General features: G+C 42.7%; 3 protein-coding genes across 4 annotated transcripts in view; 1 reads left to right on the top strand and 2 right to left on the bottom strand.

Annotated features, from left to right (window-relative positions):
- Positions 1–514: 514 nt before the first annotated feature.
- Positions 515–5246, bottom strand: bud23 (BUD23 rRNA methyltransferase and ribosome maturation factor). The gene is made up of 12 exons (XM_069533888.1): positions 5047–5246; positions 4832–4869; positions 3984–4079; positions 3653–3735; positions 3297–3393; positions 3107–3203; positions 2957–3007; positions 2787–2872; positions 2476–2521; positions 2326–2387; positions 1160–1249; positions 515–968 (listed from the first exon to the last, which is right to left on the bottom strand). Exons 1-12 carry the CDS (start codon positions 5092–5094, stop codon positions 914–916), a joined length of 849 nt encoding a protein of 282 aa, XP_069389989.1. The 5' UTR covers positions 5095–5246; the 3' UTR covers positions 515–913.
- Positions 5247–6138: 892 nt separating this feature from the next.
- Positions 6139–8645, top strand: dnajc30b (DnaJ (Hsp40) homolog, subfamily C, member 30b). Its single transcript, XM_020108764.2, has one exon. It carries the CDS (start codon positions 6201–6203, stop codon positions 7377–7379), a length of 1179 nt encoding a protein of 392 aa, XP_019964323.2. The 5' UTR covers positions 6139–6200; the 3' UTR covers positions 7380–8645.
- Positions 8646–9248: 603 nt separating this feature from the next.
- The window catches only part of LOC109647225 (SH2B adapter protein 2), a 20455-nt gene continuing 4717 nt past the window's right edge, over positions 9249–24986 (bottom strand). For both annotated transcript variants that reach the window (XM_069534212.1, XM_069534213.1), the window contains exons 2-9: positions 19846–20797; positions 15242–15343; positions 14907–14998; positions 14482–14582; positions 14226–14387; positions 13908–14110; positions 13046–13220; positions 9249–11855 (exon numbers count right to left, since the gene is read on the bottom strand). In XM_069534212.1, the coding sequence (XP_069390313.1) occupies positions 11521–11855; positions 13046–13220; positions 13908–14110; positions 14226–14387; positions 14482–14582; positions 14907–14998; positions 15242–15343; positions 19846–20766 (2091 nt within the window). In that variant the 5' untranslated portion in view covers positions 20767–20797 and the 3' untranslated portion in view covers positions 9249–11520. The remainder of the gene's footprint in view (positions 11856–13045; positions 13221–13907; positions 14111–14225; positions 14388–14481; positions 14583–14906; positions 14999–15241; positions 15344–19845; positions 20798–24986) is intronic.

Genomic DNA, 24986 nt, shown 5'->3' with positions numbered 1-24986 from the left:
TTCCAGATTGACCACTAAGGCATCCTATTGCATTAACTACCTATTGTATTATAACTCTGCATCTTCCTATCCTTACCAATCACTGTTTTGTTGATATTGTTTGATGAATCATTTGACCATGACTTGCCTTTTTTCTTTGTATTATAATTGAAGTTGAATACAATTTTCAAAAACTGTAATTCTATCTTTAAATTGCAAATACACTAATATGCATTGGTCCATACGCACTGTTTGATGGTTACTTAGTCAACTTCCTTTAGTCTGAACAATTTAAATCACCTCAAGGCTCAAGGCACTGACAGCACAAGGACCCTATTGGAATTGTGTTTTCATTGTCATTTGTTTGTCTGTCTGTGTACTAAGAAAGCGAGTGAACTCATTTCCATGAATTTGTAAGGGGTGTACCCAATAAAGTTGCAAGCAGGGGTATGTTTTCTATCATAGGATTGTGTGAAACCTTGTTGCTTGAATTCTTTTATACTCTGGTAAAAAACAACACAGCAATATCAATACAAATATTTAATTGTTTAGTTTTAATTGAGAAAGAATTACAGATAAAACAATCAGATTACCAGAAATGGAGGATGACATTTCATAATCTATGAACATTGTTTTAATTCTGTGACTGTGTTGTTCTTGCGTCACCAGCCGGCAGCACACGTCTGTTCATGTACTTAATATTCTCCATCCAGCATGAACACGGAGAGAGAGCAGTCTTACCAATGTGTGTGAGAAACAATTTCCCAAACACTTGACCAAATATAAAAATGATAGCATTTCACTCTCTCCCATCCACTTGAATTTAAGAGTTGAGAAATTATTTGAGTCCAAACACTCTGTGGCTCCAGAGGTGAGTGTGTGTGTGGGGAGGCACAGACGGGAGCTAATGAGGGCCCAGCTGCATGAGTCACAGCTAGAAATGAGGTCTTCTCTGACGTCCAGTGTATTTAGTGTCGGCTCGAACTTCCCTGCAGGAGACAAATACGCAGCAGGGAGGAGAGGCGTCAGCAAGCATCACAAAACACAACTAATCATAGGGGATTCAATTAAAACTAAATTTAAATTGCATTATTCAGAACATGAATATTGAGCACAACATAATTAATAAATCAAATGAATTTGTCCCATTAGAGTTTAAAGCACAGTCATGCTGACGTACCGTCCTTGTCTCCTCCTCCTCTCCTTCTTCTCCAAGATCCAATCTCGCCCCTTCTTCCCTGATTTGCCTTTCATGTTTCTGAACCGGCATCTTCACAAGGACAAAGTGTAGCTGATTAGACCATTTCAAATACATAATGTTCTTTTACAAATCTCATCCAAAAAAAAAGAAATGTGAAAGGGAGGAAAACCTGCCTGACAGGGTTTTAAATCAGGGAGGACAACGACCCTTTTTAGATTTCTCTAGGTCTTTTGGCTTCATCAACACAGGTATAACTGAACCTGCACTTATCACCGCCAAGACCTGCTAAATCTCAGAATAAACTGGAATAGTTTCAAGAGATGTTCTGATGATGATAACAGCATTAGAAATGCCTCTGACACAGCCAAAAAAACATTGGGTCTTTTAAGAATATTATTTCCACCCAGATAAAACTGCAATTTTCTTTTCCCTGAAATCACTTCTTCTTAACCGCTCTAAAACAGCAGTTGTTCTGTACTGACATTATTTAGTATTTAGAGCAGCGAAGAAGTTTCTGGTACTGTAGCGTTAGCCTGAGCTAGCTGAAATGTCAGCAATTTGTCAATATGTTGGCAACGTTTCACAAATTCCAAAATTCCAAATTTTAAATTACTTAACATATCAAAATACTGAATATTCTTTATTCAGTATACTATCACACAATAAAGAAATAAAATAACAATTGAAAGCCTTACATTTGAGAAGATGAAATCAAATATATGAATAATTATAATATTGTTTTAGTTCTTATAGATAATAATAAATCAACAGACTAGTTAATCCAGTAATTACTCTGTTTAGCCTACACATTTATTTTGGCTGGTAAACATTCAATAATTCAGTTATGAAAGGTTTTTTCTAAGATCAAGTATTCAAAAATGTTCATAAAGCCTCTGGCCACAGCTGTCATCTGCATGGAGGCAAAAATACTAGTTGCATCATTATTGGCCTCTGACTATCTCATCACTGTACATCTTTTAATAAAACACATCAGCCAACAAGTAACTTCATATAAACTCTGAAACAACCTCCAAATATGTGAGCAGTTTTTTTAAAATCACAGTTATCTGATTACTTCTGGTAATCATGGTATATCCTGCATATCAAGACAGCCAGTGTCTCGCCTGCTGTGTGACTATCATTACCTTTGTCCTGAATACTGGACCTGGTTTGAAACTGCTTTGTCTGACGCTTCTGCTCCCAATCCCTGAGAATGAAAGAAAAAGAGCAAAATGTGGCTAAAACATATCAAACAGTTCTCAAAATCCACTACAGCTAAATCCTTTGTTTCTTACTTTGGGAAGGACTCCTGATGCTCCAGCAAAAAGACACAAGAAGAACCTGGAAACAAGATGTGAATGTGTGTGTGTGTGAGTGAGAGAGAGAAACAGATAAGTTAAATCAGGCAAACCATTTTTAAAGTGTAATAATTCATTACCAGGCTAATGAGAAACAGTCGAATCAATATGGATGCTGCTCTGTTCTAATTAGTGTTGTGTTGCAAGTAAACTGGTACTAATTTCACAGGCTATTAACAAGGGATCAATGCAGACAGGAGCAGCTCAACCAGTCAAAGTAAATGCCCCTGCTTCTCATAGATACTGACTTTTTAGCCTTGCTGCTGTTGGGATAGTCCACCACCATTCCTCCACTGAAACCTGCCCTCATGGCCTGCGTCGTGATCAGCTCCAGCTGGAAAGAGGGAAGAAAAAGGTGAGTATGGGAATCAGTGTAAAATGTTCCATTTTACATCCACCGCCCACAGTGTATTTTCACCTGCTCTGAGTTCTCGGGATAAAGCTGGAAAACTGCACGTGAGCCTCTTGACTGAAAGACAAAGAGCAAGGCGATATAAGCAAAGGTCTTCACTGTAAAATATGGGGAACGGATGTTGAAATGTTTGTCTAAGAAGTGATAGAAGCTTACCAGAGAAGAGTAGAGAGTACTGAAGAATGTATAGAGTCTCTTTGGAGGACTGTGTGACTTCTTGTCGGCATTACAGAGCCACTGAAGCGCTGAAATACTGACAAGGAGAAAGCATTAAGAAAAAACTGAGTCCGATTTTTACTTCACGTTTTGTTTTGTTTTTAAAATTCAAGTGTGCTTTGATTTTTACCTGATGCAACCGTCAAAGGTGCCAGGTCGGAAAGGCATCCCCTGGCCCATGTCCCCCAGTAAAAGATCTCCATCTACTTCTCTGTCCAGTGCAACATCTATCAAAGGAAGACGATTACATTTTTAAAGCAATTTATAATAAAACAAATGAACAAAGCCTAAAAAATATTTTTTATTACTATAAATTATTTAGCGCCTCAGTTAAAAGGTCACTCAGAGTGACAAGCCTCTGAATTAATTTTTAATATACCAAACCATCAAACATTATTATTTGTATAAATAAAAAAAAAGTCGATTAGATGAGAAGTCTTTGAGAAAAATCGGCAGACAGATTCCTTTAATTATTCGTAAACTAACCCAGCATTGCGGTGCTAATGTCAACCCCAACCCAGAGGTGTCCTTCCTCTGAGAGGTAGTCTCCACTGAGACCAGAGCCACACCTGAGAGACAGGACAGACAGACCTGAGTCCTTCACATTTCAAATACAAGATCCATGTTATTCTGAATATTACAAGGTATTATGATAAACTTCAAAATGTACAATTAAAGCATTTTACAATCAACACTTCAAACAGAGCTCTGAGATGCTATGTATATTAATTCTATCAGAAAACCTGGCACTAGATGGTGAATTTGTCTAAATCAGATTAACAGTGCAGACCATGTAAACACAGTCAGTGTCACTCACCCCACATCGAGCAGGAAGCACGGCTCTCCCTCCGGCAGGTTCAACAGCTCCACCGCTCTCGCTGACATCTGGGTCTGGATCTCAATCATTCGAGAGCTGTGAAGCAACCACATCGTTTTACAGGACTTCTTTTAATGTAAAGACATTCTTACATGAAGAAATGAAACATTCACACATGACAAAGACAAAGAACAGTCACACACACACACACACACACTAGTAACTAAGTAGTTCAAGCACAACTTTAAATGTATACTTCTATTACACTACGACATAGAGACAAATACAGTACTTGTATTAAGTTATGTTAGTAACTAGTTGCTATACAACCTCTGATTATTAGTATGATAAGATAAAATTAGACTTTTGTGGTCCTGGAGGACATTCATATGCTAACCAGTAAATAGTTAATACTAGTCTTGCTTAATTATCTGCAAAATTGAATTAATTAAAATCTGAATAATCTGAATAATTAATAGTAGTAGAAATAGTTATATTCCAATAACAGTGAACACAATAATAATAGTAATAAACAAAGTGTTTATACAAGTATGTTTATATGCTTTTACTTTTCACAGAGTATTTTCTACATAGAGATACTACTTTTACTTCAAATCTAACACACCCACACACATTTATGTTCTCTCTTCCCTTCTCTCTACATCTCTCTCTCTCTCACACACACAAACACACACACTTCATATAATATACATTTCTTGAGGACTTGCATTAACACTAGAGGACAAACCCTAACCATTAACCACTGACCAGAAAACTCAGCTTTTCTGTACACTGGAAGTCAACATGACAGAAACACACACAGTGAAGACTGTAACATCCAGACTCACTTCTGAGAGTACTTCTTTGCCTCCGCTTCATTGTAGAACTGTGGAGATGTGAGCACATCATTAAGACCTGGACACACTGCTCAGTAACACTGCTCAGTAACACTGCTCAGTAACACTGCGAGCTTCACTCAACAGTTACAGGGCTTTAAATATCCCCAATACTGCAGCTGAAGCTACACGTTAGCCTAGCAGCTACAATACAGCTCGAGACTCACCACATCTGGAGGAGCTGAGTGTTCAGGCCGTCGACAGCTGGACGCCATGTTTATCCTTGTGTGTGTGTGTACGTGTGTGTGTCGGTATTGGATTGTGAAGAACTCGTGTTGTAATATCAGGTTAAACAGCGGCGGAGTGTTGTGGAGGCACAGACTCAGTCCACACGTGAAGACTCTACTTCGTCGACTCAAATGAAAGCAACGCTGCGTAAATAAACGGTTATATCGCCACCTACTGTTTCATCCTGTGAACTACGTAAAGATCTAACTCCTGCTACGATCATTAAACTTATATTATTATTATATTACCTCTACCACCACTACCATACTACTACCACTACTTATAATAATGACAATAATTGTATTTGTAGAAACTTTTTCAAAACTCAAACTAAATATATCAGTAAATATTTCAATATAAACATAAGACTAATCTCTGATGATGCTATAAAATAAAATAAATTATGATAAAAGGTATAAGGGGATTAAAACATTAATAAAGATGTAATTAAAACAAAATTCACATACTTTCTGGAGCTCACTGATTAATCAATTAATAACATATGATTAAACGGGGATTAAGGTCTGGGTGACATCATGTTACAAAAAGGTGTACTTGTGTTTCATGGCCATTGCTAAGCTGCAAAATGTAATTGAATAAAACCCAATTTTTTTAAAAAAAAAAGAACGAAATGGAAAAGAATCTCACTTTATTAATATTTTTTATCTTAATTGTTTGATTCTGTTTTCTTTTACTTTTCCCATGGTAGCTAAACCCTGCTTTTTTTTTTATATCTGAAATACTTTCAAAAAATATTTCACATACAAAAAATGTAGGATTGAGAACATTGTCCCATAACCGAGGTGACAACAACACACAGACATTAATCTCATAACTTAAATAATTTATTTTGGAGAAAAACAAGATGCACGTTAGTAAACTACACAAAGCTTTAAGAGAATCATAAAGTTTAGTGGGAAAAAAAGATTTATTATTCAAGAAATCAATACGTCACCTTTTTCCTGTGAAATGATTGGTCGACTGAAATTACTTCCTGTAAACATTGACGCTTACTGGTCGCTTCCCGAATGACGTTGCCGGATGCTGCAGCTGATTTTCCGGTCTGTTCCCCGATGGTCCGTTCTCTGGTAAAATGGCAGAGGTCGGATCGAGGCTGGGCGGCGGAGTTTACCGACTGTCCGCCCTGAGGAACAGCCACAGTCGACCCGTGATCACCGGCGACAGCCCCGGGTCTCTGCTGGTGAACTGCACCGTCAGTGAGAGCCGGGTTAAGGAGGAGTCAGACCGGGATCAACGTGAGGATCAGCCGGTGTCAGAGAGTAGAGCTGCACAACACCGATCAGAGAGAGTTCACAGAGGGAGAAGAAGTCAACAGCAGCAGGATGACAGACGTTTGCTTTGTCCGATGTCTTTGCAGCTGGATTCATCACGTTTTTTTGGGTTTGTTCATACAAGAGTGAGGCTGCAGGCTCAGAAATCAACCCTGCACCACCTTGCAGGACCACATCCTCTCCTGCGGGAGAAGCTGCTGCCCTGTAGGATGACCCCCTGGACTAGAGGAGCTGTCTCCACCCTTCCTGACACCTTCAGGTCTCATCAGCAGCTCCGAGCTCTCTGCACTGTCATCTTCATCCTGGCGGAGCAGGAATCAGAGAGGCCGGGCTGTGCACAGAGACTGAGACGACTGAAACCACAACCTGATCCGTGCACAGCAACTAGGAACTACAGCTGGAGGAGTGACAGGAGCTCCAAGGATGCTCCTCTGCACAGAAGCAGGACGGCCTATTACGATATCCTCAGAGTGACCCCTGGTGCCACGCAGTCCCAGATCAAGACGGCCTACTACAAGCAGTCCTTCGTTTACCATCCCGACAGGAACCAGGGGAACAAGGAGGCCACCCAGCGCTTCTCTGAGATCAGCGAGGCTTACACCGTGCTGGGCAACATCACCCTGAGGAGGAAGTACGACCGGGGCCTACTGAACCAGGCAGACGTCCAAAGCGCAGGGAGACCATCCTCCAAAGAGGCCACAGGCAGATCCACAGCCCCCCCACAGCAGAGGAACTCAGACAGAGCCAGAAGGTTCTCCCAGGCCACAGGGAAGACCATGTTTGATTTTGACGCCTTTTATCAGGCTCACTACGGGGAGCAGCTGCAGAGAGAGAGGGACATGAGAGCCAGGAAGGAGCGCATGAAGGAGAAGCAGAGGCAGAATCTGGGCAGGTGGAGGCAGGGGAAGATTATGGAGATGACTGTAGTGATGCTGCTGGCACTGGCAGGGGTGTTATTTGTGAATGTCAGCAGGCCCTGAAATACAAGCAGCGAGCGGACGTTGCCCTCTGGGGTTACATGTTATGACTCAGGGGGGAAGAGCTGGAGGGGGCTACCGCTGACTTTTTGCTTGTGTTGCACAGTTTCTGATGCTGGATGAGGATTATGTTGCAGGAGGAAATGGAGGCTGGCTCTCTGAAGCTACTCGCTCACAAAATGTATCGCAACAAGCTCAATGTATTAAAGTTCACAACCTGTCAAGTGTGTCTAAAAAAAATAGTCAGGTGCTGACATGAACACAAATAGGTTTTCAAACTGTCATCATTCCTCCTGTTCACTCCGGCCATTTAGAGGTCCCCTCCTGATGTGCTTTTATTTGAAGTTTTTGCAACAAATATGAGGCTGCAGCAGTTTGTGTTGGACAAATCAACTGGTTACAGGTCTTTTTGTTGAATACAGAATTCACTCTTTGTTTTTATATGTTCACTGAAGCTCAGTATGTAAACAACCCAGAGAAACAAAAGTATGACTGTGACTGTCAAAGTTATAATTTGATGTGTAACACAACCTGCCAGAGCCCCATACAGTTGTCAGATAAACACAGAATAAGAACTGTGGGTTGTATCTTCCATCACTTACATGCAAAAGGATAGGATACAAAAAGTGTAAACACATTTTACAAACACAAACACTTACCTAGAAATGTATGATTAATAAAAACAAAATAACAAAAACAAGTGGAAATTGGAAATCTGCAGATCACATAGCAAGATGTGAAATTATTTATTCCTGCGTTGATTTAAGCATGTAGCTTTTTCAAATGCACCCTGTGAAAGGTTGATAAGAGATTATATTGAATACATCTTTTAAACATTTTATTATAAAACTGGTAAACACTGCTGCAACCTCTGCTGGAAAAAGTTGCATATTTAGAGAGTTGTGTCATCAACTACTGTTCTAAAAGTTGCAATGTAAACCCTTTTTTGGGGGGGCAGCTTAAATAGATTTTTTTTTTTTTTTTTTTCTGTTCTTTCAAATTGCCCAAGGGTGAGAAGAATAAACTTTCCATGCTGGACAGCGCACAATACCTCCTAACACTGGTTCTTTAATGTAGAAAGGTACTTTGAACATAAGATCATTTGCTATTGATGAATTAAGCCACACTTTGGCATCTACCTATAGACATTTGAGTACAAATCAATGTATGTAAAGTACTAACAGGATGCCACAACGTGTCTGATGTTTATTTTGTCCTATTGAAACTGTGTTTGAGCAGATATAATAAAATATAATATTTTTTCTTTGATTTAATGTTTATTTATCAGTAATCATAGTAAATATGTGAAATTACTCAGCCTAATTTCTAAGTGTTATCAACTGACCTCTAGAGGGCGTCTGTGTTCATTCAAATGATGTCTGGGTTACAGATGAAGGCTGGGGCGTGGGGGTGGGGGGGCTGTGGTGATACTGATGCAAATACAGGGCGTCTCATTCGGCTGCTAATAGATTAACGCAGGTTATTTTTGTCCAGCTTCTCTGAAAACCTGACAGTTTTGAGACCAGGTCGATGTGGTATCATGTTGTCAGTTGTCAATACAAGTCAAACACTTTTAACCCTGTTCACTAGCTGTCAGGTATATTTAAAACAGTTTAAAGTGTGTTTGTGATATAGTGTAATTATGGGACATAGGCTGACAGTGTTTTATTTAACACAACCTAAAACACTAGAAAAACTATGTTTCACACTTCTACCCTTAGTTTGGAAGAAGTATAGAAAGACAATTTCATCCTGCAAAGCGACAATTTGTATGTTTGTTTCAGTAAAGCTCTTGATTTCGCCGAGCTCTTAATCTCCAACATTTCAGCCTGAATCCTCAGACATTAACAAGTGAATAACTACCACATGACATTGTTTGTTCATATTTTATTCACAGAAATATAAAGTAGTATGTCAAGTACATCACTTTGTACAAAATTGCACAGACTCTTCAAAACTCACTCAGACAACAGAAAAATTCAGCTTTAAGAAGTGTTAAGAAAATAAATGGGAGACGTGAGCCAATCTGTGATATGTGAGATGGACTGTTGCGACAGACGTGTTTCACTGAGGATGTTTCGTCAAGAAGAATCAATCAACTCTACATAAATAAGACTCGATAGGAAAAATGTCATTTACAACAGCCGAAGAATAAATATGTTTCAAAAATAGGATTCAAATTGGCACATGAACTGCTTTGTCTGCTCCACCCAATCAAAATGTAACCTTCGAAGCTAAATGGCCATGCTTGATGAGACAGACGCTGAGTCTTGATATGTTTGTTCAGACTGAACTAAAGTGTTGCATAAATATTGTAGCTGCTTCCAGTGACTTTGACGCTGCACTTTGACTTATATGAAATAAACAAATTATATATGAGTTAATTAGCTATTGCTTTAGACTCAGATAATTTAAGATAGTCTGGAACAAAATCTAGGTCTACCTATTGCCCACATTATGTCTTTCATTTTGTTTCATTGAGCAAAAATTTAAAAACAACAAGTTATCATTTTACAAGGGGATGTATGCTGGAATATTTCTTGGACGGACTCAATCACTAATTGCTTGGAATCTTTACTGGTCCAAGAAGTTTTTGACATTTTGTGAAATGTGATTTTACATGAAATAAACAAATGAGATACAGGTTGTTAAGATAACAAGCAAGGTGGTGGAGAATGGATTTTGTTAGACAGCTAGGCGAGCTGTGCCCAAACCCCTGTTTCCAATCTTTACGCTACATTACTTTTTATAAAAACAACTGCTTGAGGATTTAGGAAAAATCTTAATATCACTGTTGGGTCAGTATAACACACATTTTTGTTTTCAAGCATGGTCATCTAGTACTGTTAATCTGACTAACTGTTCCAGTTCAGCCACATGTTCATCTGCAGGCTTCACAAACAGTGCACAATACTCCCACCTTCCTAGCAAACATGTCTCAAGCCCCCCCCCCCTCTGCTGGATTTGGTATAATAATATCTTCAAGGCATTACTTCAAAGTGAACTCCTACATTAACAGCATCTCTAATCTACAGGTTATCGATATGATGAGCTTGAATACAGAACCAGCATAAGACAAAGGGGACCCTGAAACCATGTTTGGAAACACTACTGTAGCACACCAATCATTGAAAAACATTTGGACTCCACACACACTCATAGAAATAACCCAGTATGACACCTCGCCATATTCATACGGTCTGAACTTGTATTGTTCATTTTCCGTTTGATGCTTTGAAACTGATTTTTAACTCAAAATATGACCACCTGTTGCAGCTACCAACAAAACTGTGAGAACGAAACCATTTCAGTCTGTGGAGATATGAATGTTCGGTACGCCTTAAGCAGAAACCGATGAGTAAAATAATCACCTGCATTTATTTCATGGGCCGTTGTGAATATATGTCAACATCCTCTCCTTCAACGCTGTAGGCAACAATCCATTCAAGTCCAAGGTAACTGTCAGGCACTAAGACCCTTTAGGCTGTACACATTTCAGGAAAACATCTCGGGGCTAACACTAACACACCCATGATTGCTGCACTGATGTTAGTGTAGAGGAGAGACTTTGTAGGGAAACCCCACAGGGACAGTGAGGATATCCGGGACAGACTCAAAGCAGCTTTACAAACATTATTCGGATGCTCTCGGGAGCTCTGAAGGGAGGGACTATTTCTTCAGGGTCATTTTAATCTCTCAGTCCTCCAGCGGAGTGGTGAGACGGGCTCTGCTCCCAGGGAACTGTGGGCAAGGGTGAACAGGAAATGGTTAGAAGAGGTGAATCAAAGCCACATGACCCCACGAGATGACTTCCTCTTGCTTTCTCCACCTATGTTTATCTTCTCCATTGTGTTTTCTACATCTCAACCTCTCTGTTCTACCTGTAGCCCTCTATACACGTCTGTGTACCCCCGTCCTTGACAAGTAAATTTGAAAGAGCCTGAGGGATTTATCAGCATAGACACGTGGTTTGGCATGATCTTACCCCCTTTCTCACGTCAGAGGAACAGGAAATTGCCTTGATACAAACAAAACAATGGATGATCCTGTGATTTGGATCATTTTCATCATCCCATGTCACCACCGACTTTCTGCATATCATCCAGTCCAGAAAATACATGACTGAACCCTGCCCTGGGTGGTTTTAGTAGAAAGAATACTGGTTCTCCACAGCTCGGGCCCTGCGGGTCCCGTCAGCATCATGGTAGTCCTCAGATGCCCCAGTAGAGGCCTCCAGCAGACGCTCAGAGCTGTTGCTCCGGCTCTGTAACCCTCCTCCCACTCCTCCTCCAGTACCTGGGTCGCTGCGGGAGAGGGAGGGAAGTGTGGTGGGCGATGAGGAGGTGCTCGAGGAGAGCGGGGTGTCAGGGGGAGGCCCTGCAGGCGCTGTCATCCCAGGGGGATGGAGGGTTGGCTGGGCCAAATCTGTCCGGCAGCCTGCATCCCTGGGTGGAGTGGGGACTGGAGGCACAGTCACATCTTTAGTCATGGGGAGGAGAAGAAAGAAAGAGTTTAAATACACTGGCTGAATAATATAGATTCATCTGTTTTGCTGATGATTTTTTTCTACTGGTGAGCTGTGAGCAAAAAGCTCCTTCACAGAGCAGCATGTAAACACAGGCAGTGTGGGCCTCATTTATTATCCTTTCTCTTGGTGGGCAATAACACCGACAACACTAGTGCCAAAGACACGCCTGACCAGTGTATCAATAAAGCCTTTTAAACGCCCTGAATCAAACCCTTACTCTATGTGCATGGGAGTTAGTGCATGAGTCTGTGTAGGTCCAGCATTTGGGGAAACAGAGGGCCTCTTTGTGACCACCAGGGTGGGTTGGGGCCGGAGTCTCGGCCTGCATGCAAAACTCCTGCGGTATAATCGCCCACTCACTCTCCTGTACAGGAGGGCATTCATTTCATGCCAGGAGAGAGGAGGGCAGGAGCAGAGTTGGTGAGTTGGTGTGTTTGTATGTGTGTGGGGGGGGGTTCAGTGAGTTGTAGCTTTGCTTCCTCCATCTGTACGGACAAACCTCTGCAATCCATCAACATGTCTAACTTTCTGGTAGTTTAATATTACTCCATTATTCTTTCGATGACCTGAGAAACGGCAGCCAAACTCTTCCAAATCTCTGCAAGTCAAAATATGAACACAAGATACTGACAAATGCTACAACTCAGTGTAAAAGTTGCACATAATATCAGCCATAGCATTTATACACTTTTTAAACATATGAAAGGTATTGGTCAGACCAAATCAGGCAAGCCAGCAAAACCTGAGTGAAATGAACTGAGTACAGTCCTTTTTTATTTCTTGTGAAATCAACTTTTCATTTGTGAGAGGAGGATGTGTTGATTCTTCTTTCAATATCAGATAGTCTTGCTTTAAATCTGAAGGGAATCAGGAATCAACTCACCATGTCTCCATTATTCATCAGAGATTGAGTTTGTTGTACTCATATCAAAACTAAATGTATTTTCTTGCTCTCAAATATCAATATTGGCCTCAGAAATCCAGGAGCTGGGCTTTTGTCATAGAAACACAACCTAGGACTCTTCACTTAGTCCGAATGGTTTGACCTCTCCAGCACTAATTAAGCATCTTATAAGGATGTGAGAAAGTGCTGAGCAGAATCAATGACTATAAGGTTATATGTCTGAGTAGTTATCTGTACCTGTGGTGGAGCTTCGCTGCACCTGCACATAAGAGCGTAATGTGATGTCAGCTGAGCCCCCAGACTCGAGGGGGATTGGGTGGGCGTGGAAGTGTCTCAACATGTCCGACACAGTGTGGAACCACAGGTGGTGGACGTGGCACTGCCCGTTCTCATTCACCGACAAGCGCAAATGCTGTCAAAGTGTTGGAAAAAAGAGGGAGTAGGGGAAGGAAGAGAGCAGAAAAAACAGAAGGAAAGGGGAATTCAGTGTGAGACACAATTATGATCTGAAACAGACAGACCGGGTCACAGGCCGGGACATTAACTGAGAAGCGTCTCGCTGTGGGAGGAGAGGAACTGAAATGCCAAGGCTGACACTGGAGGAAGAGGCGGCAACTGACACTTCCTCAACACTGCCGGCTGGCAGGAAGTGATGTGCAGGGATCACGTTACATAAGAGAACACAAAACATTGACATTACTGCATCTTTTCCAGACCCTGAGCAACTTGGTCAGCGCTGTGAGCTGCAGCAGCCACATCCCAAATGTCAAGAGAACAAGCCTGGGTGAAATTAACACAGCTGCAGAAAACCAGACTGCAGCTGGGAGGAAACGTTTGATATTTTATAAACCATATCAAATGTTAACCTATTATTAAATTCAACAGGCACAATCTGATTTGAGGATGAGACTTTTCATAATTTAGAAATAAAGTTTATAAATCTCGAATCAATCTTGAGATATATTAACCAAAAAATATTGATAGAACTAAAATCAAAAATATATTAGTTGCACCACTGTATGTACATATACACAACACACTAACATCCCACCTTCTCTGATTAAATGTACACTTAATGTCGTGTCTCTAATCGACTCACCTTGGCTTTACCCTGGAAGTTGAAGGTGAGGACGTATTCGCCCGGCCTTGTCTCGCTCTGGCGAATCACAAAGAGCCCGTGGCTCCTGGTCCCGCCCGCAAGTACCAGCTGAGCTGCACGCACGCGAGACAGCGTACCGTGGAACCATGGGTAACCTGCCAGGCTGGCATCGCCATCCGAGTCTTTTGCACCTTCACTGCCACCTGAGCAGAGCAGCACACATAAATCCACGTTCTGTGTTTATTTTCCTGTATGTGTATATTCAGCTGGTTGGAGATTAATAACCTGGAGAGAAAAATCAGATGTCTCTGTTCTTACCTGCAGAAGAGTTGGAGGCCTGAGCCTCGGGAGACTGGAGGAAGCGCTCCAAAGGCATGTGAGATGGGTGCTGGGTGAAGGGGGGTTCCCTGCTGCGGACTGAGGGGGCACTGTAATGCTCTGCTGCTGTAGGGCACGACCTCTCTGGAGCTCGATACACCCCTAAAGATGTTTTTTATGTATTAACACGTTTGTTTGGATCAAAATATTTGATTTTGTCCTTTTTAGGGGACAGTGCTGCTCAGTCTTTGCTCACCCTCAGACAGCAGCTCACAGCTGCAGGAGGCCACCATGGAGCAGTCTTTGGAGGCCTGACCATGAGGACACGACGCCAGCTCGATGTCATCGCCGCTGTCCCTGTACACAAGCAGGAGGGTCAGGAGGACCGCAAGAACGTAACACACAATTCAACATACATCCTCGTCATACAAACACGGACTCAAATAATCTGTTTACATCCTGAGCTGCACCGACTGACGTCCGCTGACCAAGGAGACTCTTGAGGAATGTCAGCGGTGCGAGCTCGCCCGTGTTTGTGCTCATGCAACCTGTCAGAAACTCCACTAATTAGATGATTAATGACTGTGTGTATTACCCTTCCCTCCCTCCCTCCGTCCCATCCACCCTATTTCCCCTTCTCTCCTTCTTCAGCCAACAGCAAATATTTATCTGGTGGTTTACCCCGGGTCTGTGCAGTCCTGAATGTCAGCAACCCAGGAGTTTTTCTGCAGCGAGTCAATGGTTTCCAGGATGTACTCTCCCCCATTTTCCACCTGTGGACGCAGCCAAACAGTGCGATCACACACTGAGCTCAGTTCAAACGTCATCATCATGGCACAGAACAACACAAATCCAGAGGGAACTCAGCACGTACATGGGCTACTTCATTTTCCAGCAGCCTGTTTTGTTGTCATAAAGCTATCATCAACTTTTCAAGCTCTATAGGTTATTCCCATCATGCTAATCAACTCATGCAGGTGCAGTTGTGCTAAAGAAGCTGTTTGTGTTGTTTCTACCTTAAGAACGAAGGTGTTGTCTTTGTCAGGCATCTCCAGCGGCATGGTGGTCCTCACCTCCACGATGGCTGACAGAGGGATGCTCACTTTAGGCTTTGAGGACTAGAGCCAAAGCAAACAGACACATAGAAGCTCAGATTAACAGTGTGAAGGTTTTACTTACTTATCAGGACATCGTCAGGGGAGCATTCAAATCCGTCATGTGTCACATTTCCCGCAGGTTCCCCACTGGTTAGTTGAAACCCTCAGATAAATTCAGGTAATAGTCAGTGACCAGAGTCTTTTTAACCCATTCTTGTGAACACAATATCTAAAGAACGCTGTTTGTAAAAATGTTCAGTTGGACTCAAAGATACCCAACTGGACTTGAGGATAGACTGAATAGCATTTGGTCAATATAACCATACAAAATCAGAATTTACTTGAAATTTTGACCAGTTGTCACTTGGACTCAAGTGGTCAATGGTCAAAGGTCACAGCGACCTCATATCACTATGAATGAAATATGTCAGGAACACCTGGAGGGACTGAAAGTGCTCTGGCTGGTGGAAGCATACAACCGCAGGCTGGTATTTCTGGTTCTCTATTATTTCCTCCTTGTTTTGATCATGTCTACTCCAGAAACCGTCACCAAAGCTAAATTAAAACTTTCAGGAAGCAACTATACCTCTGGTAAAAGCGGAAACATTTTGTGTTACTACAAAAATAACTCTATAGAGAGTTAAAAGTTAGTGGTTACAGGTTTAAATACAACCTCTCTTTACTTAGTACGTCTTTAGTGTGAAACACACCCAACTTTTCCCAGACCTCAAACGTCTTCACACATGATAATTAAGGGGCAATGAGCAGTCTGAATTCTTGGCACAGCCGTAGCAGTAATGAACCAAACCCCTCCTGCCAATATTAAAAGACCAGAAGAGAGTTTAGCAAACATGGCACATCCTTAAGGAAACAACTCCACAGCTCTGTTTTAATGCAGCTTCTAACTTAGCATTGCATTTCTCAGTGATTATTCCTGTTGACTGACTAACAAACATAAAACACGAAGAGTTTACAAGAACACGGAAAACAGCCTGGCCTCAGTTTGCCCTCTGCAGAGAGTTAGATCTCAGATGATAATCTTAACAGACCCAAAGAGTGTGTTCGAGGCTCTGTGTGTGTGTGTGTGTGTTTGTGTGTGTGAGTGTGAGTGTGAGTGTGTGTGTGTGTGTGTGTGTGCGTGTGTGTTTATTTCTGTGTGTCAGGGGAGACGGAGTGAGAAGGAGGCTGACTGATGGTCTGGCCGAGGCTTATCAGCTGATCTGTCTGGAGTAACACGGTTCTCATCTTGATCTGTGCAGCTGGCTGTCGTCCACACCCACAATGCTTTTCTCAGGATCAGATGTCACAAACCACTTCCTGTATTAAAGCACTGGGCCGTTTCCTGTACCTCTCTAATTTTGGAAGCACAAATCTTTTGTCAGCATTTGGTTGGTGGAAACCAGTATGAACCAGTGCACATGACGCAGAGTCTACATATATATTATTACATAGTAACGTATATAATAAATACTTATATACAGAAAATTCAACCTGCAGACCTTCACTATTTAACATAAATCTTTCAAATGGGTTTCTTCACTCCAAAAACTAGTCATTTGTGCTTACATATCATTAATGGTATATCTATCTATCTGGTTGCCTATGTACAAACTGAGCAACATTAATATTCAAATGAAGTTTTGTGTCCACTTGATAAATGGATGTTTGGGACAGTACAAATGTGAAATGTGTATGGAGAGTGATGAGGACATGGAGCAAAGGGCAGGGTTGGAATCGAACCTGTGGATGCAGCAGGACTCAAACCTCATTCCATGAAGTTCATTATTCAGTCTTTGCAGCGCTGTTATTGATGTCCATCGACTCCTGGGGAAACGTTTGGCTCATCAGTTGCTAAATGCTCCTGTGTTCACCTGCCTGTTGCTAACTTTGCCCGTCTCCAGTTTGATGCTCGATCAGTTGTGTTGAATAAACTTTTAGAGTTTGTTTTGGGTTGGTTTGTTCTTTTTTTCCTTGATGAAAACAGCTGCGTACTGCGTCTGGGAACTATGCTGATGAGAGCTGTGAGACTGCAACTAAACATTGAAGGTTTGAGGCCTAAAAGCAAAACAGTGGGTTAAAAGATGAGGTGAGGTGAATGGAAGAATTGGGTGATAATTCACTATAAGTAACCCCTACATACATTATCATTATTATAATCTACTGTTGATGTTAGGGACATACCTTCAGTTGTGCATCTTCAACTGCGTCACTGAGTGTTTTGACCTTATAATCAACGATACAGGTCGAACTTGAGGGTACACTGAGGCTAAAGGTAAATCTGACATGGCAGTACAATGAAAGCCATCTCAGTAGATCATTACCTCTCTGCCTTTTTAAACTAAACACTGTCCCATTTTAGAATAAAGAACCTGAAGGAGAATATCCCTTGTATGTTAAAGTTATTAAGTGAGTTTTTCTTGGATTCTTTTTTGAGAAATGTAGGGATCTTATTCTCAGCTAATGATGGAACTGAAAACCCAAACAGTCCCCTTATGAAATCACATTTAAATTCACTCGACCTGGATTTTTATTTGCACACATATAATATCAGTTCAAGTAATATTTTACTCTGACTGTTAGCAAAATCATGCAAAAACTACAGAACCAATTTGAAACATGGTGGAGGGGTAGTGTGTGGGCCAAGAAAGAACCCATTAACATGTGGGGTGGATCCAGACAAAGCAGTGGATCCAGGAACTTTAATCACCTTCTCTAACACTGCAAGATCATTGTGGCTGGTGTTGTACAGAGAGCGGGTCGTCTCGGGGGCCTGCTGCTGTGTCATAATGCAGGCAGTTAGCATGCCGCAGTGTGTTGCCTCCGCCACCCTAAGCAGCCGGCAGATTGATAACCCTGCCAGGGACGGAGCCAGAACCAGTCAGCCAGCCAGCAGCGGGCAAAAGTGAGATTTTATGAGTGCGTTTATCTCTCTGACACTGTTGACTCTGTACTATTATGATTTGTAAGCGCTGAATAGGATGGCAGTGATAAAACAACTCAGAGCGTGTCTGCAGTGCAGGCCTGTGGAGATGTGTGCGTTTAATTAATGTGCCATCGAAGCTGTAGCTATTGCTCTGAAGCCTCTCCTCATCTCCGCCCAGTCCATGGCTGCTAATCATTTCCTCACGTTTAGAACATAACAGATGAAACTGCTGAAGCACAATCATGACATTTCATTTGAGATGTTCCCTTTGTGGCTCTAACAGAGTTTGGCAGAGTTTATGACTGACTCATAAAACTATTTCGGTTCCTGTTTTCATTTTGTCGTCGCAGCCAGTTTGCCGGAGACGAAAAAGCAATCGATACTTATTTCTTTTTTTTTCGCACGAAAGGGAAACTTTGTGATCTCTTACTGTCAGAGAAATCAATGGCAACGGCTTCCTCTCTCTCTCTCTCTCTCTCTTTCACAATCTCCAGTTTTCTCAACCAGCTCCCTCACCCCCACCTTTCCCTGCTCCCACGTATACCTCCCACTTGTCCTTACCCCTCTCCCCCCTCCGTTCCCACATTCCCACCAGCCATGATCAAAGCACAGTGGCAGATTAACACACTCAGCTGCACAGGCTCGCAGCCTTCTTAAGGTCAGGGGCAATGATCTGGAAATCCCATACAGAAAATTGTGAGGTGGACATGCATGCACGTGAGTGTGTGTGTGGTTCGACTAAAGGTTGTGTCACTCAGGGTCAGAGAGACTGGATTAACAGGCCAATCCATATCTGGGATCCATGTAGGAAAGCAACTAATGATTATTTTCATTATTGATGTAGGTGCCAATTCTTGTTTCAACTCATCTAATCTTGTTCTGCTGAATAGGAAATGTGCTCGTCCTCCTGCTTTTTAAACAGCGGCAGCACAAAATGAACTCCTCATTAACCTTGAAGAAGAAGACGTCGCTGTGGTGAGTCCAACAAACAACATGGTAACAGCAGGGACTGCAATGGTGCTTTTCTCATCTTATTCACTAAGAGCTTCAGTGTACGAGTCATGTTCATCCATTCACACAGCACTTTTCCTGTCACACACCGTCACAGCTGTCAGGGGAATTTGGGGGTTCAGTGTCAGTTTGGCATCCAGATTGAACCACTAACCTTCTGGTGACTGGACGGCCGGCTCTTCTTCCAGAGCCTCAACCACCCAAAGATTACAGGACCATGTTCGGATGAAATCATGGACATTAAAAAAATGATGTATGGACTACATGTTCATAGTCGTGAATATTTTGGGGTAATTTGTGTTATTAAGGTTTAATTTTTGTTTTTGAAGGGCTGTGAGATGTTTGATTCATGGGTAAAAACTTGTAAGGAGATTAAAAAACTGCAAAATATGGTGAAAGATAAAAAGGGTAAGCAAAAAAAGAAGCCTAAAAACACAAAGACATTTGATTTACAGTGATGTGAAATAGAGAAAAGCAGCAAATTTCAGAGGTTTCTGTTGATCAGCCAATCTATTCATTCATTCATTGGTTCACTCATTCATTATGTTTCTCAGCCCAGCTCTTCCTCCATGTCTGTGTGTTTGTGTACCTTTGGTGGTACGTAGAACTCCAGCAGGAACTTCTCCCCTCCTTCCTCCCTCTTCGTCTTCCTCAGCAGGAGGCGACACTTCTGCCACTGTGCGGCGCCCATACAGTTTGTGTCATCAGCCACCATATACCTCAGCACCCCCTCCCTCTGGATTTCCAGCAGCTCGGCCTTGTGGCCCTGGGAACCCCTGGGCAGCCGCAGTTTCTGGGACCACCTCTCTCCCCCTGCAGCCTCCCCACCTCCTCCTCCTCCTCCAACACCCCCATTAGCCTTCCTGGCTCCAGAGGGAGCGTCAGGTTCTGGGGAGGCCCGTCTGTGCCACATCTCCTTCACCCCATCCACCACACACAGGCTCATGTTCCTCAGGGAGAAGCCCTTCTTGAAGCGAGCCTTTGGGTGACTAACCGAAACATCCTCTGAGCTGCGAGACTGTCCCAGAGCAGACACCTTGTGGGACGGCTGGGGGCCTCGAGCGGCAGTGGGGCCACTGCCTCCCCCATCTATCCCTCCCCCTCCGCTGTCCATACTGTCCAGGGATTCACTTGAAGCCCCAGTGTCCTTACGTCTCTGGTAGAGGTCGTGACCGTAGGACAGTGGGCAGCCCTGGATTCCCAGGAAAGGAACTATGCTGTACTTGGGTGCCGAGTTGGAGCCGTCCTCCCCTGGCGATGACGCCTGGTTCTCCCGGGCCTGGGTCACAGCAGCAGAGAAGCACTCCAGGAAGTGTTGGGCAAAGTGCTGTGAGAAGCTGGCGTCTGCGCCGGGCGAGTTGTAGCACGGGTTCTCTGCCAGGAAGCGCTGGAACTTGTCAGCGAAGTCTGCAGCAGAGGCTCGGGCATGGAGCTCACAGAACTCTCGCCAGTCAGGCAGTGGGCACGAGGAGGAGAGCTCCGGGCTACCGGGCACCACCGCTCCGTTCATCACTGGGCCATGCCAACCCACCGAGGAGAGGCTGGGGAGGAGGAAGAGGAGAGCAGGGTTAGTTCGGGGTGTAACTACCTGCTGTGGATCACACTCATAACAATTGCAACCTGCATGTCTGATGATGCAAATAAGAAAATATAACAGAATGAAACAGACTTTAAACATGGAGAAAAAGCATCACAGTGGTGCAAATCCCGGTTCGACTGTCTTTCTGTGTGGAGTTTGCATTTCTCTCCATGTTGGTGTGTTTCTCCAGGTACTCCTTACCACAATCCAAAGACATGCAGATTGGGGTTTGTTTAATTGGGGACTATAGGTGTGAATGTGAGTGTGGATGGTTGATCGTCTCTGCAGGTCGGCCCTTTGATAAACTGGCGACCATGTCCAGGATGTACCCAGGCTCTTGCTCAATAATGGATGGAATTGGCTCAATCTCCCTAAGGATAATATCATAGAGAAAATGGATGCATATCATAGAGAAAAATGAAGTCCTTGATCTGTGACGTGTTTATTTCAGTACGATTTTGAACAAATATTTAACTTTTTCTGGTATTTTTATGTCAAAATTATTTGGTTTCATCTTAAACTCCTCCCCGATCTTCTCTCTTCCACCATCATATCCAGGTTAAGTCGCCCTACCCCAAGAAAAAAATTACCAAAAGTCCTAACGTGTTCTTGATTATTTAGATTTTGTTTCAAACCTTTCCCAACACAAGTATAGTGTCACGTAGGCATCAATCTTTTGAAAACCAATTATCTCAAAACCTGTTTATCAGGTAAAAACCTAATTAGTTTCTGACAACCACTGATAAGATTATGTGACATATCTGTCAACTGAGATTAACAGCATCTTTTAATTTAAACAAAAATTGACTCTATGTCTCCTCTTTGTGTCCCGTACAGTATTTATTTAAGACCACAGTTGCTCTTTGTCCACTCATCCTTTCATCAACCTCCTCCTCGACATGTGTGTGTGTTTGGATGAGTCACTCCTCAGCTCTGCCTCCATCTCTGGTCTGAGCGGTGCCAAACCACATCACATCATTGATAAAACTCTTTGCACTCTGGTCTGCGGTGGGGCCCTGACACACAGAGCCACACCACTGTAGAGACAGTATATCAACATCCAAGCACTTTTCCCCCCTGCTCCTCTCTCTCTCTGCCTGTACATCACAAGACAGCATCAGTGAAATATGTCAAACACACGTTGGTTTGATTATTCATGTACATAAATCACACAGAAAAATGTGACATCTGTGTGGCACGCTGGGCGACATTTCCCCTTCAAACTGCAGTCTTTAACCACAAACCGAAACTACACTCTTTAATCAAAACACGCAAACATGCACATTTTGTACATTTGCAGAATTTCCTGGAGTGTCTCCTGCAAACAGATCAACTGTCATTTCCAAGAGCATCAGTGTGGGTTTTTCTCTTCATAAAAGATTAGAGCAAAAAAAACCCCTCCACCTAAATTAAGCCTCTCTCTCTCACAGATGTGGAACAAACAATATGCCAGATTAGAGAGAATATATTAGAAGATTAGAAAATGATCAGGGAAAGTTCACACAAGAGACGGGTCTTTGAAGGACGATCTCTAAGCTCATCTCTGTCCCACACACACACATTTCTGTGCTAATATTTCTGTGCTTCTTACTTTACTTTAAGTATGATTTTCTTCCACTCCTAGAAGCGTCATGTTTTTGCACACACACACACACACACACACACACACACACACACACACATACACACACAGAACTATTCATGCTGAAACCTGGTGACAGAACTTCAGAGGAACACTATAATAGATAGAGGCACTATAAAGTGAAGGAAATGTGGGATTAGAGACTAGTAATAAATCTGCATGTTCTACCTCATGTTATGAGATGGGAGTGATTTCATAACCTGTCATCAGGTGATGGAGATGTGCTGCAGAGAAAGGTTCTATACAACTTATGAATCATTAACTAAGAGTGCCTTCTAAAGTTCTAAATAAGTAAAATCCCTTTCATTCATGATCACTTCATTCCCTCAACAAGATAAACTGCTAATCACCATGTGTTACAACAATGAGTGTTACAATGAGTGTGTGTGTGTGTGTGTGTGTGTGTGTGTGTGTGTGTGTGTGTGTGTGTGCAGTGAGGTGCATTTCTCAAACTCCTGCCCTTCCGCAAAGATGAGGATGTGCCTCTCTCAAGGATACTGAACTGACTGTATGTTTCGCCCCCACACACGCACACACGCACGCACACACACACACACACGCACACACACACCGAGTCAGCATGAAACTCAAGCCATGAGACACTGGAGGAAGTGGACAGCATTAGCGTTTTCTGGGGCTCAGCAGACTGAAGCAGACGACAAACTGGGCAGCACACAGGGGTATAAACAGAAAATGATTGGCAGAGAGAGAGAGAGAGAGAGAGAGAGAGAAAACCAATCTGTGTGTCGCTGCTGCACCGCACGGCCTACAGGAGTCACACAGCGTCACATGCACTGATTGAAAATTAAAATGTAGGTCAAATGGAAACAACAATGTATATTGATGATGAGTTCACAACCCGACCCACAGAGACAGTGATGTAATCTCAAAAACTGTGGAACCTCGAGATGATGTCGTATGTAAGCAATGCTAAACAGTTAGCCTACCAAACCAGCACTAGCCACCACAGGGCAGATATCAGAGCTATGCACCTACTTGACAACGTTTTGATGTCGAGAACCACGTCCAAACATTTCCTGTGCCATGTTTTAGAAGTTTAAAAATAATGTTGTATGTATTTAAAAAATATGATTTTGTTATTATTTTGACAGAGCTAATTAAACTAACAGCTAGTCAACCAGCTACAACAACAAAATGGTGTTTAAACATCAATGCATCACATATAACAATATCATGAATATAATACATTGGGAAAAGATAACTTTTATACTTCATACCAGCACTGGCAGCTTGTTTGGTCCCTAGGTGGCAAAATAAGTTACATATGGTCTTCTTTTAAGATAATACAGTAAACTTGTTAGAGAACAGATTCTTATTTGCACGTTGAGCAGATTTTATCTATAGGGAAATATCTGGCTCTTCAGCAGCTCATTGCTCGTTGCTAACGTTGTCTGTGAGCAGTTTGGGATCAGTGGCTTTTTGGAGCTCACTGAAAACAGCTGTCTGCTGTGAACAAAAACCAAAAGCAAAACAATGAACTTAAATTCCAGATGAAGCTTCAGATTCAGGAGCCTCCGTTTCATCATTTCACGTGACCCTGGATGTGTTTATAAAAAGTGATTACAGGTGCTCTAAGTACATTTCACTCTTAATATTTCTGTGCTTCTTACTTTACTTTAAGTATGATTTTCTTCCACTCCTAGAAGGGGTCATATTTTTGCTCTGAGGGCCAGCTGCTAAAATACTCAGTGAGTGTGTGGAGGTGGAGGAGACCATGGGAGTGTAAAGAAAGCGAGACGATGAATGGGAGCAGAGACATCATCACACCCCCCACCTCCCCTCAGCTCTTTTGCTCCAGGTCCAACGAGAGGAGTTGTGGGGAATCTACACCGTTAACCTCCATCCCTTAAGGCCTCCAACGCCTTCCTCCTTCCTGTACCTCTTCCCCGTCTGTTGTAGAAATCTACCACCGCCATGCCCCCTCTTCCTCCCGCTGCTCCTTTACCCCAGGGAGCTCGGCTGATATCTCTGTCAGATGGTTGGGAGTTGTGTCTGTAACAGTAAACTGACTGGGGAGGACAGGAAAGAGACATTACTGCTCAGGGAGAAGCAATCAGCTGCAGTCTGCAAAACACATCGTACATGATCCGCCCGCTTGGTGTAGTGTGTAGGGCCCTCGCAGGACTGAAGTGTGCAGAGCCAGGAATCACATACAGTATGCCTGATTGATACTGTGGTGTTGTGGGTAGTAGCTACTGAGGAAACGATATCCTGGCCAAGAACGCCGGATGTGCAAAGATTTGTGTTTTTAAAGCTGTGTGTACACATACCTCTGAGAGATAAACACTGTACATGTTGTTTAAAAGACTCCTATATCATCAGACACACGTTGCTCTTTGCTGTCGCAGTTTCATGCCAGAAGCACGCCGTCCGTGATTGGCTGATGTGGATGATTGGTGATGTTGTGCTCCCACCCCAGGGAGTTTGGGCCTTGCCATGTTTACTAAGATTAGCCTGCTCCTCAGCACAGCACACAGCTGGCAGCACA

This window comes from Paralichthys olivaceus, chromosome 11 (assembly GCF_024713975.1).
Source record: "Paralichthys olivaceus isolate ysfri-2021 chromosome 11, ASM2471397v2, whole genome shotgun sequence".
Taxonomy (NCBI): Eukaryota; Metazoa; Chordata; class Actinopteri; order Pleuronectiformes; family Paralichthyidae; genus Paralichthys; species Paralichthys olivaceus.
This window is presented reverse-complemented; position numbering and strand designations above follow the sequence as displayed.